General features: G+C 35.6%; 2 protein-coding genes and 1 pseudogene across 5 annotated transcripts; 1 reads left to right on the top strand and 2 right to left on the bottom strand.

Annotated features, from left to right (window-relative positions):
* Nucleotides 1-288: 288 nt before the first annotated feature.
* Nucleotides 289-4051, bottom strand: LOC121798532. Of its 4 annotated transcripts, none has more exons than XM_042197590.1 (2): nucleotides 2946-4051; nucleotides 289-1813 (listed from the first exon to the last, which is right to left on the bottom strand). In XM_042197590.1, the coding sequence occupies exon 2, from the start codon at nucleotides 1789-1791 to the stop codon at nucleotides 649-651; it is 1143 nt and encodes a 380-aa protein (XP_042053524.1). In that variant the 5' UTR covers nucleotides 1792-1813; nucleotides 2946-4051; the 3' UTR covers nucleotides 289-648. The 4 variants fall into 4 exon arrangements, with proteins under 4 accessions (XP_042053524.1, XP_042053526.1, XP_042053525.1 ...); XM_042197592.1 differs by having other exon boundaries at nucleotides 289-1800; XM_042197591.1 differs by having other exon boundaries at nucleotides 289-3191; nucleotides 3763-4051.
* Nucleotides 4052-5475: 1424 nt separating this feature from the next.
* LOC121798531 lies at nucleotides 5476-12041 on the top strand (annotated as a pseudogene).
* Nucleotides 12042-12635: 594 nt separating this feature from the next.
* Nucleotides 12636-16892, bottom strand: LOC121800301 (cell number regulator 6-like). The gene is made up of 4 exons (XM_042199878.1): nucleotides 16570-16892; nucleotides 15278-15392; nucleotides 14574-14842; nucleotides 12636-13051 (listed from the first exon to the last, which is right to left on the bottom strand). The coding sequence occupies exons 1-4, from the start codon at nucleotides 16672-16674 to the stop codon at nucleotides 12824-12826; spliced, it is 717 nt and encodes a 238-aa protein (XP_042055812.1). The 5' UTR covers nucleotides 16675-16892; the 3' UTR covers nucleotides 12636-12823.
* Between the last annotated feature and the right edge of the window lie 1403 nt (nucleotides 16893-18295).

Raw genomic sequence — 18295 nt, 5'->3', positions numbered from 1 at the left:
CGAGTATTTGATATAATCAATCACCTAAAGTAAGCACTCCCTAAAAAAGCCCATTGAAGGCACACGAGATAAACAAGACTACCTCGATTAAAAAAAGATTCCCAAACATACAACGATTTGAACGTCAACGAGATTTAAATCTCAAACATAGTTCATGTAGACGATGATACTAAAAACTATTACCAAAGTAAGACCTTCGACAGTTTACTAAACTATACAAGATAGTCCCACGTTCCACATTTCCAAGCTCAAGAGAAGATAAGAGAGGAAAGACAAGTATAGAACATGAATAACCTAAAGAGAAATGACATTTTAGATGATACAAGTGGAAGCTGAAAGGTTATAATACCAATCCAGTGTAAGATAAAGGACAGAGAAAGGTCACACATTTTGAGCAGCTGAAAAGAATGACAATAAAAGAGGTTCTTCATTATTCTTTCCCTATCATGTGGGGAAAAAGCACATCTTATATATGAACAGGCCAAATATAACGCACGTTGACACGTTCACTATTCTGGGTAGATCTGGTACATTATACCCTTGTGTCGGTCATATATGCCGAATCTTCATCACGAGGTCACCTGCATCTCATCAGGTCAGACAAGACCCAACACGAGCTTCTTCGAGCTACATGCAATTTATGCTTCCCTATTGTAGACCTTCATCCGACTCAGCACGTGTTAGCCTCCGACGCCGTCTTGGATTTGGAGGAGCATTATCACCAAGATCACTCATTATATTAAGGTCTGTATCATGATCCTGGTCATCGTCATCATCGTCGTCATTGTGATGGCCCAATAGATTTTCACCCCAGAGATAGCGACGTCTGGAAGAGGTTCCAGCAGCTCGGCGATGTCTTGCTAACTGTCTTGACCGGCCACCTCTTGGTTCAGCGCCAGGTTCCAGTGAACCAAACATCTGAAACAGGAATAACGTGCTCAACAACCGGCTACCCTCACCAGCACCTCCATTTCTATCTCTTTCACCTGACAGCCTATCCCCACCATCCACCACATAGTCACCAAAGACAACAGCCCCTGGCATGGCTGAACGAATTGCACTAACAATATCATTGTACTCCCGCTGACCTTCAAGCCGATGCCAGGCTCTCTGTCTAGATGGATCGACATCAGCCGGGCGCACTGTTGGATGAACCCTTCTTGCATGCCTACGCAGCTCCCTGTAACTACCAGAGAACAGACACGATTCATGAGAGCAGCTTCTAGTCTTTAGGTTCAGGTGCTTTCTAGCCTCCTCAACAACTTTCCAGCCCAAAACCTTCCCACGGCATAGAGGGCATCTCAATTTTGACACTTCTTCAGATTTCTCCATGTTGGGTTCCCCAATATCAAGGTTTTCCCAAACTCTTCCTTCTCCTTCACCAGAACTCAGATTAACATTGTGGGTGCTCTGCCCACCCGAATCTCCTTGAGGCATGCCAATCTGTACCATGCTAGTTCGTGTCTGTGTGTGATTTGCATGATCTGTCATCACTGTCAGGTCCAAATTCCCACTCAAAACAGAGTCATGACTACCTTCAGATGCCAAACTAGTTGCAGACAAGTTGTCTACATTTTCCTCTTTCAGTTTTTTAAAACGATCCAAACAATTTGAATGCCTATAGCTAGTATCACATATGTACGAGCGGCAGCTCTTAACATGGGAACTGCAAATGAGAAGAACAGCATTGTGGGGGTGGTCCATGCATATGGGACATAAGGCTTCATCCAATTCCTTGTACAGATGAGACACATCTGAATCATGTGATATGCTTCTTTTCCTACTAGCCATTTATGGGCACTGCGATATATTACTAATATTGAATGCATTAGCACACAATTTTAATGCACAACAACAAAAAACACACTCTGAAGACAACATTATGAAGTGGGAGCATTGATGCAAATAATTATCATTTCATAAAACAAATGGGAGTTTCAATTGAAGTGAAAATGAGCGTACACACACACACACACTGAAGGAGGGAGAGGAATGAACTATTGCAGGCATCCAGCTGAATTCTAGATAGCGATTAATTTCATATCTCTTACCGAATTATCAATTCATCTGGTCATACACAAATAAGAGCATCAAACAAAATGTTTTCCCAACCTCCAAAGAATTCAACTTCATTGCTGTAAGACCACAATTCATCTATTCTACATGTCATTACCAAATCCACAAAAATAATAAAGATCCTCAATAGATCTAAAAGAAAGCCCAAGAGGAAGCTCTTTAAATTGAGGTATGTAGATATACAAAAACTTAAATTTTCATTTTAGTAGAGTGCCTCAATTACACAGAAAATAAAGGAAAAAGAACAGGACAAGGACAAGTTTATTAAGTTGATTAGACATGTTTTATTCCATGCTGAAACATTGAGATTTAAACAAAATTACAAATTCAAACATTATTGGTCATCATCCAAAACACATACCAGCAGTAAAATTAGACCATCTTTAAAAGAGATATCATAATTTTACATTTCGCTGTGACCCCTAACAACAGGTGAGATATATGTGAACATATCACAAGTTTGCAAGGAATGATTCTTAGTGATCTGCCACTAGCAACGCATCTCTACATTGCAAGCACCAAAATCACTAAACGAGTCCTCATAGGGGTAACAAACCAAAAGAGGCAACTACTTACCAAAAAATAATTAAGACTCATCATCCCTTACTGATCTGAAACAGTGAAGGACTGGGATCTGCTTCATACACTATCCAAACCCCACCCCGGAATCCCAGACCATTCATAGATAAAACCAAGGAGCACTGAGTTCATTTTAAACCACTACACAGTTTCAGCTGATACATAAGTTTGCAAATATCCATATGACACGGAATGTCACGTAATCCCATCATGTAACATAACTTGAAATGTTATGAAGGTAATAGCCTATTCCTGTACACATTGATATCGGCCATATTAGGTTTACTCACCGCTAAAAGGCACCGAGATTTCTCTTTTACTGGCAGCTTCAGAACCTTAAAACACAGGGTCTGAATCTTATAACGTTCTGATTTAGCAAATGACACAAAACAATCTTTAGTTGACGGCAAGCCTTGACGAGCTTTTCAAACAACTATTCAGACAAGCAGTGCCCTAAAATTCTCAAGAGTAATAAGGCTTCAAGTTAAGAATTATTGCATATTTGTGGATCCCCAATCACCAGTGAGTCCCACAACCTGCAGTTGTATTATGGAACAAAAAAGGTCATTTGCATAAGATCCAACTTTGCAATTAAAACAATGACAAGGAAATATCACTCAACAACTTATATACAAAAAGGAACAAAGAAATGCAAACACTGAAACCAGAATGCAGCAACATCAAATACGCTAACAAAAGCTTGCTGACCTAAATCTAACCCAACTGTTAGTATCATTCAGCAAAATTGCCACGATATAAGAGGGTCACATTTCATCTACAGATCTACAAACTCAGTAGCAAACAAGAAAGCAAACACAAGTCCTCATTCAATGCTTACAGGGGAGAGAAAGCCAATATATAGTCTTCAAAATCATGAGCTACAACTTCACCGACCCAAATTCAGTTCGGCGTTTTGATTAAACTCTTCAGATTACTAACTTGCTTCAAATTAAACTTTCAAGTAAGTATCGTACGAGTTGTTCACGCAAAAAAATTACCAATCCCCAACAAAATTCCAGAAACTCAAAAACCGAAAATCGATTTCCCAATCCTACGTCTGTAAAGCTAACAATCTTTAAAGTTTCATCAGTAAGATCCTCAGATTACCCATAAATAATTAGAAAATTGAAATCACACGACATGTCAGCGAGTAGGATTACAACGATCCGCAACAATTGAACGGGAAAACATCAAATTAAGGCAAAATTAAACGAGGGAAAATAAGGGTCGACGTGAAGGGAAAATAAAACGATGAATTACAGCCGGCGAAATTAGAGATGGAGGTGCGATTATCCTTTGATTGATTTATTGATTGTATAGGCTTAAAAGAAACCGGGAAAAAAAATTGCGGTGGTTGAATGAATATGGCCAAAGACAGGGAGGTTGCGTCCCATATGCAAATGCTATTCCATTACTTATTTAATTTATTGTTAATGTGATAATGTACGTAATAATAATAACAGTTACTTAATGGGTAGGAAAAAGTAAACAAAAAGCGGGAGAGAATAAAATATGGACACGAAAATAACCATCGCCAGTTTGGGTTTGGGAGGGATCTACATTTGCTTGGGTGTCCAACTGTGGATGGACTACCGACGCCGACCTCCAATTTTTTTCATTTTATATATTTTTATTGTTGTCTATATTTTAAAAAATGATAACGCATATATACAGATTGTTTAACAAAACTTCATTTTTTTTGTTATTATAGTTGAAATCATTTGCAGCCATGTATTTTTCTTGCTACGTGAGCAAAATAGGAGTAGTAGTAATTTTTATTTTTATTTTTGTTTTTATTTTTATTTAATTAATTTTACTACAGAGTTTTATATGTTCTATACAATCTTTTATATATATGATAAAGAAATGGAGTAGCTTTTACATCAATCATTCTCTATATATTAGGAGAATGCACAATATTAGTAATTTGGTTTTAAATCGATTTAATTTGAGATAAAAGTCCTTTTTTATCTTATATTACTAGTATATTGCTACTGTTATTTTATATTTTTATACGTTTTATCTAGAATATTATGTTTGATAGCTTGTGATTTTCAATATTACCAATATGTCCTTTGTAGAAATATTTTATTAATAATGAAACATAATTTAATTAGTAAAATGTTTTTTCTCCAACTCATGAATTCAAGTTATCACTTTATAAATGAGAAACTACTACTACTATCATTTATCTTCTTTAGAATTAAAAATTTTACAAATAGGTCCATATTAGATTCTAAAGTAAATATGCCGTTAATTCATGATAATCAACTCAATATTTATCAAACTTCAATTGGAGATCTAATATCACTCTTTATGGCTTATCTTCAAAGACATGTTGTTGCTTGAAGTATGATTTGAACTATTATTTCAGTATTTTTATTTTTTTTACATATTATATGCATACATCATTCATATTAATTAAAATTTTCATACATGTATTATTCACATTAATTAAAAAAATAATGGATTGATTATCTCATAATTTTTTTTTGCAATAGCTAACATATATACTCATATTTGATATCGTTCAATAGAAAAATATAGAAATAAATTTGAATTTACAGTATAATTAAAAAAATCTACACAAGAAAGAGATTTAGTAAATGATTTGAACTTTGAAGTCATATAATCCCCGTTTTCTAAGCCATTAAAATGACTTGGAACCTCAACTAAAGAATTACATCAACGATCACTTATAACATTTGCTACAATATCTCCTACTATATACATACATATGAGTGATGGACTCTAGCCCGCAGGGGCGTAACGCAGTTGGCAACTGAGGGACAGATCTTGTTGCAACGAGTGATGGACTCCACGGTCACTTTTTTTTGGATACAAGAGAAAAGAAAATTCACACCCCACCATCTGCATCCTTTGATTTCTTTAAAGCTGAAATACAAACAGATTCTTCGCATGGTGAGTCCTCCTAGCTCAACCAAAACTGGTTGTGGACACACAAAATTAGAACATGTTCTGCGTTAATTTCGCCCACGCGCTAACCGGCGCGTTGAAGATTGTTAGAATTTTTTATGCAGACTTCTTTTTGTTTTAATTTTGTTCCCTCTCTTTTGAACGTGGCTGTGCCCCTAGCTCAACACGCATCCCACTCACTCTGTTATTCTCCGCATTCGCGCACCGATACCCGCCGGATTGCTTCCTGGATCTGGATCAGACTCGGATATGGTTGCGCCGACGATGCCGAAGCCGGATGAGGCAAGTTCTTCAACGAGCTCCGGAGAAGTTTCCGTCAAGTTTGAAGAAGATACTCCGGAGGTTTCTAGTGCCGCATTTGATAGAAGCGCCGATGCTTCCGTCTCCAATGGAGTCGGCAGCGGTTCTTCTGGTGAGTCGCTGTATTTTATTTTTGAATTGAGTTGATGAATACAGGATTTGTGAGTTGTAGTTCGAAGCAGGAGTTAATGGTGAACTTGTGGAGGTTTCATATTGCAATCGATGGTTTGAATTATCGTTGGGTTCCAGTTTTTATTAGTTCGGTTGGATTATATGAGTTTGTTGATTTGTGGTTTATCGTGATTGATGGTGGAAGGGAATGCGAGAGCTAATTTTCCTAGGGGGAATACTATGCCGCCTGAAATCTTGAAATCCGAGAAAATAGAAGTGCCGCAGGGGTTAGAAAGATCGAAGACAGAGAGGGAGAGATATACTAATGTTCGTGCTGAAGAGGCTGCTCAGATTTTTGATGAAAGAATTCCTGTGCAGGAGAAGGTAGTTACTAGATTCATGGTTTTAGTTGATGTTATGCATCCTTTTCGATTATTAATATCATTTCTAGATCCGTTATAGCTTATTCAAATTTTTATTCAAAATATAGAGTGATATCCTCGTTCATTCTAAATTTGGTATCTAAAATTATACTTCAAGTATATCGAACTTTTTTTGGGATTTACAAATACTCACCCTATGACTTGAATCCTGACCTATTGGTTGGAGGAGAGATGTCTTGGTTAGTTACGTTTCGCTCTCATCGCAAACCTTTTTAAAACTAGTAAACCAATCACATTTTTGTAGGGTCAAATGAAAGTTCTCAAGGTAATACCTGACTTATTACTTCAATGTGAAGAAGCAATGATTTTCTTTATAAATTTTGTCTATAGCTAAGAGACTCTTTATCAGCATGTACTGAAGATTGATCAATCACTTTCATTATCTAATAGTGATTGCAATTTGTATATACTTCTGACAGATTGGTTACGTTTCGCTGTCTCATTGCAAACATTTTTAATACTGAACAATTTTTGTAGTGTCAAATGAAAGTGCTCAAGTTAATCTGACAGATTACTTCAATGTGAAGAAGCAATGAGGTTCTTTATATATTTTGTCTATAGCTATGAGACTCTTTATCAGCATGTGCTGAAGATTGATCAGTCAATTTCATTATTCAATAATTGCGATTTGTATATCCTTCTGATACCAGTTGTCTTCCGCCGATTGGCTACTCTACTCTGTCTGCTGCAAGTGTAGTAGCTGGCAACTGTGCATGAGTGACTTATAAGCAACTTTTGGATTGTTTTGTAATTCTGCTCTTCCTATTCTGGAGCATGTCTCGTACTTGTACAAGTTGACAGTAACATGGAAAATCCCTAAAACCTAGACACAAAGGATATATTAGTGCAAAAAAACATTATGCTGTTCGTCTCATCCGGGTATAAATATGTCTTCAATCCAATTGCATCGATGTGTCGTACAGTTTGGTGAATGTATGCCACTTCTATAGAATGCAACTGGCAACATGACAGAATGCTTTTTGGGTGATTATTCAATTATGGTTAAAGTAATGGGATTGGTATAAATATTATATCATACTGTAAACATACGTGGGTTCTTTCGTCAAATATTTAAAACATTGCAGCTCAAATTGTTGAACAGAATTGCTACAGTTAAAGATGATGGAACCGTAGAATTTGAAGCTCCAGTTGATGTTGAACATCGTAGCCTGGGAGCTGGCTCCAATAGCGTATATACAGAAGCTGATGAGGAGGTTCTTGATGCAACAGACATTCAGTATATTCCACCATTGCAGATTGTAATGCTTATTGTTGGAACTCGTGGAGATGTGCAGCCATTTGTTGCAATTGGAAAGCGACTCCAGGTTGAGTCAATATTGCAATGGACACTACAGTATTTGCTTATCAATTAATTAGAATCTCATTTAGCAATCAAAAAGTGACATTTGGGCGTCTCAAACTATTTTAGTCCGTTGTTTAAAGTTTCAATGCATTTTGGTAAACATATATTTTTGCTTCCACTTTGCCCAAATCTATGAGTGGTAAAAGTCAGAGTCCTTCAGTACATGCACCGATTTCCATCCCCTGTTGTTGTATTCATTATTATTCTTCTACCTTATTTTATTTTATTTTTTAATTTTTTATTTTCTCTCTCTCGAAAAAAACTCTTTTTATCCCTATAATCATCTCTCAACATATGTAATTCCAGTACGGAACTGAGCACCTGTTCAAGGAAAAATGTGTATATGTTAGTAGCCCTTCAAAACCCTGTATAAAAATGTTCGAAGTTGTGTGTTCCAGGTGAAAGATTGTAGTATGTGTCAAGGAATTTTTTCTTTAGTACATTTGAAATCCATCTTATAAAGTCCTTACTGAAGATACTTAGTGCAGGATTATGGCCATCGTGTGAGATTGGCCACTCATTCAAATTTCAAAGAGTTTGTCTTGACATCCGGATTAGAATTCTATCCTCTTGGTGGGGATCCAAAAGTTCTTGCTGAATGTATGTTTCTATACCTTCATTCTTAAAGCGGGTCTTCTTATTACTTGGGGACTCGGTTGTGGTTTATCATGTGTTAGTGTGGTTTATCATATGTTAGTGAGACTTAGTTCTCCCCTGCAAAATATGATGCTTGACCTTTTCTTGACTTCAAGTCTTCGTAGATTAAAAAAGCATAGAAGTGGTTCCCTTTGAGTTAAGGTCAGGTGTGAAGTGACCTTTCTGAATACAAGGCTTGACATAGCATCGCCACTAATAAATTTATTTTTCTACTTCATTTAATAGTTGATGTCAGAAATCTTCTGTGTTAAGTACTTCTTGCAATGTGAATTTTGATATATGTGGTCTCCCCATGTTATAGTGACATTTGATCCTCTTGATGGGATGCATAAATAACGAATATAACTTCTTTCTTTACAGACATGGTAAAAAACAAAGGGTTCTTGCCTTCAGGGCCTTCAGAAATACCAATTCAAAGAAATCAAATGAAAGAGATAATATATTCACTGCTTCCAGCATGCAAAGATCCTGATAAGGACACTGGGATTCCATTCAAAGCCGATGCAATTATTGCCAATCCTCCTGCATACGGTTAGATAATGCAACTTAGCATGTGTTGACTCTCTGAAAACTGGTTTTTCAAGTTTTCATTACATGGTTGCATATTTGCATAATCTTCCTTGCAATTTTTCATGTTTTTGCAATTGTTTGTTTGGTTCACAGATAATGTTTTATCTCAAAGTTGTGGCTCAGGGGGTTCTGCCTTCATTTAGTTAATGGAAATTTTATTTCTCCTTTCTGAATGTATATTAATATGCACTAGATATATCATGAATTAAGTATCCCCATTTTGAGAGTTGAGTTGGTTTCCATGTTCATGAGTGTATCTCCACCTGTTTGTTGTGTTCTATTAGTGCATGGATACACTGATATTGCTGATGAAATGACCATCTAGATTTATATCAATTTATTGCAGGTCATACCCATGTTGCTGAAGCATTGAAAGTACCAATTCATATATTTTTCACAATGCCTTGGACGTAAGTATTGTCTATATCGTTTTGAGTCATGGAGAAAATTATTAAGTATCATTCTAGTTTAGCAAAAAAATAAGATATAGTGGATCTCTTAACAAGTTTGTCCCTCATGCTATCATGTTCACGTACTAAACAATGGTATTTTGCAGGCCCACAAGTGAATTCTCCCATCCTTTGTCTCGTGTTAAGCAATCAGCTGGATACAGAGTGTGTTTTAATAGTTTGTTTAACTTGTATATCTTGCGGTTTGTGATTTTCTACAAAAGTTAAGATCGTTCTATTTCTGCCTCTCTGATATCCTTTGTTTGAATTGCTTTACAGTTATCGTATCAGATTGTAGACTCCTTGATTTGGCTAGGAATTCGAGACATGATAAATGATCTTAGGAAAAAAAAATTGAAGCTTCGGCCAGTCACATATTTGAGTGGTTCACAAGGGCCTGAGTCAAATATTCCACATGGATATATCTGGAGCCCTCATCTTGTTCCTAAACCAAAAGGTTTTCACTTTCTTACTGCCGTTTTGTTTTAAGAAAGTAGTTTGTGCCAATGGATCAACCTTTATCATCTGAACATGATACCAATCAGTTCTCTTTCTTATCTTAAATTTTGAGATCTGTTTCATTTCATCCATTCTTGGTACTACTATTTAGTTCCATGTAAATTTAGATAGTGCTACCTAAGTATTGTAGCCATGTTGTCTTGCAGATTGGGGACCCAAGGTTGATGTCGTTGGATTTTGCTTCCTTGATCTTGCGAAAAATTATGAACCACCTGAGTCACTTGTAAACTGGCTCAAAGCTGGCACAAAGCGTCAAAGCCTATCTATATTGGGTTTGGCAGTTTGGTTAGTACCCCAAGTTCCTTTACATCCCAAAAGTAGACCCCAGATAAAGAAGAAACATGAGGAAATGTGATTATTGTTTTTTTTCTTTGGGGTTGGAGGTATCTTGTGCCTGAGATTTGTTAACATATTTCTCGAAGTTTTTTTCTCTAATATTGGAGTTTTAACTTTCACTGTGGAACTTTACTAAGTTTTGTGATTCAATGAGAAACCAGTTCATTTTGTTTAAATAGTTTAAACATTCTAATAGGCAATGGTTGGCACCGAGTAATTAATTGGCAAAACTGTTTGCCATAACTGTTCGCAGTTGCAAAATAACCCACGCCCCCTTCCTGCAACAAAATATGCTGCACACAATGAGGACATTTTTTTTTTATTATTTCAGCTTGTTTGACTTGATCCTTTTTTCATAACATTCTATTTACTGATTTTCTTTTCCTTCTGTCTCAGCCTGTTGTAGAGCCGGAGAAAATGACAAAGATAATCATCGAGGCTTTAGAAATAACTAAACAAAGGGGAATCATCAACAAAGGATGGGGTGGCCTTGGTAACTGTAAGTTCCATTTTTCCTGACTTTTCCTATCAATGATTTTCCAGTTGTATATATATATATATATCCTGAAAATTGGCTCATTTGACTAATGCTTCTTGCTTCAGTGGCTGAAGAAAAAGACTTTGCATATCTTCTGGACAATTGTCCTCATGACTGGCTGTTCTTGCAGTGTGCTGCTGTGGTAAGTTTTTGCACAGTGGTCCTTTATCTTACTAAGTGTGCCATCCTATTTACTGGTATTTGTACGAAAGCAACATGTTGGTTTTATATCTTTGTGTTATGGGGGTGATAAATGTGGTTGTGGTAGTGATGTTTCCATTTAAATATAGTACAACCAGATCATCTAATTTTGCTTAGGTTTTTTGAGCAATAAGGCAATCTTTTTGTGTGCCTATTTGTTTGCAGGTGCACCATGGAGGTGCTGGAACAACAGCTGCTGGTCTTAAAGCGGCGGTAGTGGCTTGGCTTGAAGTTTTTGTTGGTTCGACATTTTATGTTGACTCTTTAATGTATAATATTTGTTGGTAATGCAGTGCCCAGCAACCATTATTCCATTCTTTGGTGACCAACCATTTTGGGGAGAAAGAGTCCATGCCAGAGGCGTAGGCCCTCCACCAATTCCCGTGGATGAGTTTTCACTCGAAAAGTTGGTTTATGCAATTAATTTTATGCTAGACCCCCAGGTACCACACCTTAGATACTAACATGGTTTCTTGTTGAAGGGTGTGCAAAATTTATTTGTAAGTGTTGGATTGATTTGGAGATCATGTGATCAATCTCTTGTAACTTTTAGCCACGCATAAAGGGAGGAATTTCTTATTCGATTTATCAAATATATCATTATTTGATTTGAATGTCATGGATATGGATCTTTTTTGCAGGTAAAGGAGCGTGCAGTTGAACTTGCAAAAGCCATGGAAAATGAAGATGGTGTTACAGGAGCTGTGAAGGCATTCTTCAAACACCTTCCACGTAAAAAACTTGACCCCAACCCTGAGCCTACACCATCAAATATCTTCTCCATAAGGAGGTGCTTTGGTTGTTCTTAGAGGCGTAGGTAATCTTTGCTTGCCCATGATTTCTATTCCTTATTTGTACTATATTATAGTAGGAGTAATAGTTATGACTCGAGTAGTACTCTTTGTTGTTATGTATCATATTGACAAATTTTGCTTCAACAAGAAATTCCAAGAATTATCAACTCCATTCCCTCGACATATTATTACTTCTCAAGTTCAAGTTAGTGCATGAATCTGTTGCTTGTAATGCAAATTTATCTGCTGTGTACAGTACAGTTGGGTTCCTTGGGAAGTTTCGACTCTGATACCAGATGTTTCGAAGCTAGGGAATGGCAGAAAAATGACAAATTTATGATGATAGGCGTTGGTTAGAGGAAAAGATGGATTAGTATTTGATGAGAAAGCACAAGTAGGAAGGACATCAATTTGATTTAAGGATGGTCATACTCATACGTATCAAACTTTCATGTGAAATGCAAAAGCCTACAGGTAGCACAAGAGCATATATCATCCAAATTAAAACCTCCCAGCTTGGATGAAATTGGGAAGCAATAAATCTCTCTTTTACATTTTGCCTTGCTGATTATGAGGTATCAGTGGAGTTCAAAAATATATATGTGTAAAATCACAAGCTCGTCGGTTCCACATTTTTATACCCAAAGATGAAAACATGTAGTAGTAGTATTTAGGAAAATCCATAGCATCAGAAAAGGCTGATGCTCCTTCGTTCTAATGCAATGCATGGATGCCCTTTCCATACGAATCTCCTGCTCAAAATTGTCTTAAATGGGTAAATATATTAAATCTTTATGCAAGTCGAAACTTGTTATAGAGCTCAAACTACCCCAGCTAGACACAAATGCAGACATTGAATATGTACAATGTCCTGTCCAAAGGAAATTCAACTCTAACAGGCATTGATACTGATATATATTTGTCGTTGTTTCATCCTCTATCGTCAAGTCCTATAGAGCCTGCATCTCAATTTTAACTTGATCGGTTCTATTTGCTGAGGTTGATGCTGGATCCCGACCATTGTCAGCGGCACTCATCTCCTGTACTGGAGGTGGATTGACTATGGTCATTGGTTCGACAGAGACCTCTGATAGGCGTGACCTCATCTCCCGGTGCTCCTGGCACAAGGCACACCAATGCATGCAGCAGTGCACCAAGCAAGGGTCGCATGGCGAATTCTGTATGAAAATTAAAATAACTTAAAAGTTAGAAACAAAGCAGCAAGCTTCCTAACAACAGGAAAACAAAACTGATCCTCGAAAGCATGACTAAACTAATTATTGTGGCTAAAATAATCATAGCTTTCTGCCCCAAAAAAAAGAACAATATGACAAGAATATCAAACCAGCTCAGAGAAAGCTCATTGGTTAGTACAATAGTTTAAGTACAAACAAGAATAACTTCTTTCCCTTCTCCCCCAGGGAGCTCCTTTCTTCCAAGACTAATTTTTCTCTCGATTAGTTTAATATACATCTATCTGTCAATTAATTAATGCTACTTCCCAGTAAATAGTTTCACATTTTAATTAAAATTCTATTTAAAGAGAGATGCTACCTTGTTCCCAGTGTCACTGCATAGCAGTGAACTGAAACCCCAAGTGGAGTTGGATACTAGTACAACTGATGAAAGTTTTAGTGCCAAAAAGCGCAGACTGAGAGTTTAATGTACCAAGTGTGTTGCAAATTAGCACAGTGCAGATGTTTTTAATACTAAGTCCCAAACTCATATTATATGTCTCTGCCATTTGTTAGTAATTGGCAAGAGCTGAATTTGAGAGCAAATGCAAGTAAGAATGAGGCTGATTGGACTGCAAATTCCTAGGAACAAGTAAAATAAAGTTTGTGCAACCACATTTCAACATCTCATCCATAAAGACAAATGTACCCAGAAATATAGCTTTTTCATGATGATGAAACAAGAGACTAAATAGTCTAAGCAAGAAAACATTTAACATAACTGTGTGCAGGTACAAATCAATTTTAGTCCTATAATAGGGGGAACAGCATAGTCAATCCTACAGTTAGAAGTTGCCAAAGACAGTCCAAAAGGTTTAAAAGTGCACAATTTTAGTCCCTTTTCAAGGAAAAACTGAATTGGTATTTTCCAAAAACAATATAGTGATTACGTCTCCCAAATCGCAGGAATAATGACACTAGTGCCATTCCATTTTACTACATTTTACACATCATATTAGTAGGAAACAACATGGGTCGGTATCTTATGCAAGTTCAAGGTTTTTTATCTTCCAGAAAGTTTACAGCATCAGGGGTATGTGGAAGCATATTAAAATATTATCTCCCTTAAGGAACTAACATAAAACTGGACTACCATCTAACTAAATGCTGGTCCTGCAGTCACAAGTTTCCCTAAAGACAGTCATCCAACCAACATCGAGACTAAACTCTTTTCTATTATTTGTCCATCATCCACTAAGTCTTTTAAGTGCAAAATTTGATACGTGTAGTGATACATTTTTTTTCCTTATGACAACTTTCAGATGAATTTCAAAGAAAATGCTTGACGATTCTCCGACAACAGAAACAAGTTAGTATCTGAGAGTTGTGACGACAAAATTAATACATTTTCCAGAAATAGCAGCTCAACGAAAAAGTTATCTGAAAATGCACATTCGAAGGTAGTAAAAATAGGTATAAGAACCATTTCATTATAAAGGCAGGTTCATAAAAATAAACTTATCACCTCGAGATGATATTTCTTCTGCAGAGATTGCCTAACTAGGCCAGTGTAAATCCCACACATCCACCAACTGAAAAACAAACCCTCACCAATGAGAAATGTTGTCCTTGGGTCAATAAAACCATGTAGAGCAGCAGTTGCTACTGCAAAGGCTATGCCACCCTCTACAAAGATAGCATGACAAATGCAAGGGCCAGTCCACGGAGTATCTTCTCTCAGTTGCTCAACGTTGCGGCCAAACAGAACACATGGGCAAAATAGTCCTGTCCTAACTAGTGCAGATCAAAGCATAAAATTTTAGAATCATTAACCAAACAAAAGCAAAATTGGGACCTAAATATGAACATGAATCTTAATTTCGTTTAGTGAAGGACTTCAATATAAAGTAAAATCTCATACATACCCTTGGACTTACACATAGAGCCTATTAATTAATTAAGAGAGGTTAATTGATCAATATACTAGTATAAATTTTTCAATGATAAATGCATTGAAGTTTATTATAGTATGTATTTAATCAACTCAAAATATGTTATACTTACTATATTTTAGTGTAAACATTCGACTGATATTGTTACGATTGTATGGTAGAGATTTAAACTCCATGACGACAGATAGTTAGATGACAAAGCAATTGTCAACTGTCTACAGGTGTTATTAAGCTTTAGAAATTGAACTTCTCTTTCACTGAATGCATGATAACTTACAACTTTCCACATCTTCTGCACAACCAAATATCCCAGTTGTCCAGGGTTCATTAGCAGGAGCTTGGTAGCTTTCAGGTAGAGGCTGCCCACATTCATTACACTTTTGAACATGCAACTGCAAAATGAACCAAAAAGATAGCTTCTTAACTATAAACATGTAAATAAAGGGGCAACCGAGAAAAAATATGCGTATCTGAAAAAACGAAGCTTAATTTTGTATAGACCATCAAAATTAAGTAGTAATAGGAAAAGTTTTGGCAAACTGCTTATATTATGCTAAGACCAAATGTTGGTTTGGATAAATGACCAGATAATTTATCTAACCAGTTGGACTGTTTTCACAAACATGGTTCAGAAAATGGAAATGTAAGGATGTATCCATATAAGCACCAAACTCAACCACCAAACTTCTCTTTTCCAGTGGTTCACCAATGTTCAAAATTATCCTCCATACTAACTGATATTTAAAGCATCAACCTCAACCACCACCAAGTTACACATTACCAGCCAGCTTCACACATAATGTTGGAAAGGTCCCAAGTGATCAAATTCAATCTTCTAAGAACCACAGATAATATCCTAAAATAGGCCATCCATTTTCCATTGGGAAAAATAACTCGAGGACCGAACAAGAATTCAAATTAAAAGTGAACCATTGTTTCTGTGGTTTACTAAGATAATAGCTCTAGAGACCAGTACCAATCCAATTACTCTGAAGAAACAAGACTTCCTCTTTAACTTCTCTGTTCTAGGGAAATCATTAAAGGAAATTCTTCCAGATATTGGCATCGAATAAGTAAGAATTGAAGAAAAAATTACTCGACAAGAAAAGGAATAAACTAAAAGAACATCCCCATATGTTGTTTTCACTCTTGGAATTGAACAGATTAAAGACAATGAAACAATGTCACCTAAAGAACAACATTCGTGCAAAAGCACCACTGGGTTAAGTGTTTCCTGTACATTACAAAAGTAGACGAAACAAGCAGGATCCAATCACTAAATCCAAACTACCATGACACAAGTGAGAACATACAAGAGTTCAAATGTGCAAGATTAACCCCAAGATTTCTGTGCATACACCCAAATCAACAGCAAAAATCCCTACACGAACTTTAGGACACAGACAAGAGAAGATCGCAACCAAATCACCGGAAATTCACCCACTTTTCAAACATAGGTAAGTGCATCGAAGATGGATCGGTCGACAATTATACAGAACATATCATGTTTACAAACAAAATGAAAGAGATATAGCCATAGAGAACATAATTAAGTGACACAAATTGTACCTGAGGCACATCAATCGGCTGATTGAGCTCGCCGGGTTTAATGTCCTCCATCGGCGCTTGATCCTTGGTTAATTTGACATACCTAGAGGGGTGATCCTCCGCCATTTCTTCACAAAAATTCAGAGCAGGCTCAGCTCAATCGATTTAAGCACGAATAAGGAATAACAGAAAACGGATCCGCACGCACAAACACACACTACACAGTCGGTTTGACAGTATTAGTCAACAAATATGGAGGAGTAAGTGATGGGTAAAGCCAAATTATTAGTTAATAACAATTTGACTTTACAATGAAAATGGGTTTAAATATTTAGAATTTCCTTTGATTTTATGACAATTTTATCGGCATTGCTGTCTGAATTGGTTATACACTTATACCTGTATTTTCAATTGGGCTGCTATATTCAGTTTAGAGGAAGAGACTATTCTCGCCTCGTTATATTTACCGTATACTCCATAAACTGTTTTAATACAATAATAAGGACCAAACAGTAATTTTATCTTAATAAAATTTTATAATACAGATTTCATTTCATGGCCAATTTTAAAAATGCCCTCCAGCTGGAATTTCCATTACCAATTTACTGGGATAAAATGCATAAATCCTTATTTTTGTGATAAAACAATTTAATCAGTTAGTACGGAGTATTATTTTTTGAGGGAACATCATTTTAGGTCAACGAACTTTGCCAAAGTATCATTTTAGGTCCGTGAACTTTGAAAATCTTATTTTAGGTCCGTGAACTTTGAGTTAGTATCATTTTAGGTCCTTTTTACTATTTCCAAGTTTTTTGGGACGAAAATACCCTCGATACCTTAAAATATATATATTTTTAATAAATTTATCATATACTCATATTTTTTATAAATATCTTTACAATATATTTTTGACAAATTTTCTAAATATAATTTGACCTTAAATATTATCACTTAATTTTGTGACATGCAAGTAAAATTGCTTCTTCAATTTTTTATATTAATTTTTTTTAAAATTGAATAAAGAACTTTTCTTTAATAATAAAAAAATTGAATAAAGATCTTTTTATAAATATCTTTACAATATATTTTTGACAAATTTTCTAAATATAATTTGACCTTCAATATTATAATTTAATTTTGTGACATGCAAGAAAAGATCTTTATTCAATTTTTTTTTATTAGAGAAAAGTTATTTATTCAACATTAAAAAAAATAAGATAAAAAATTGAAGAAGCAATTTTACTTGCATGTCACAAAATTAAGTGATAATATTTAAGGTCAAATTATATTTAGAAAATTTGTCAAAAATATATTGTAAAGATATTTATAAAAAAAATATGAGTATATGATAAATTTATTAAAAATATATACATTTAATGTATTGAGGTTATTTTCGTCCAAAAAAACTTGGAAATAGTAAAAAGGACCTAAAATGATACTAACTCAAAGTTCACGGACCTAAAATAAGATTTTCAAAGTTTACGGACCTAAAATGATACTTTGTCAAAGTTCGTAGACCTAAAATGATGTTCCCTCTATTTTTTTTTATCTTGTACTTTACGAGGTTATAAGTGGTTAGCTTGCAGGTAAGATTATTTTTTTTAATCAAAATGTTTGCTTTGGAGAGAAAAATAAGTATGTATCTCTTTCTCTATTCATCTTCCCTCATTCTCAGACATAATGATCTCAAAATTAGATGGTGATGCCATTTAAGAAGTCGATGTAAAGCTGAATTTGCTTTTATAAT

Source organism: Salvia splendens, chromosome 4 (assembly GCF_004379255.2).
Source record: "Salvia splendens isolate huo1 chromosome 4, SspV2, whole genome shotgun sequence".
Lineage (NCBI taxonomy): Eukaryota > Viridiplantae > Streptophyta > Magnoliopsida > Lamiales > Lamiaceae > Salvia > Salvia splendens.
This window is presented reverse-complemented; position numbering and strand designations above follow the sequence as displayed.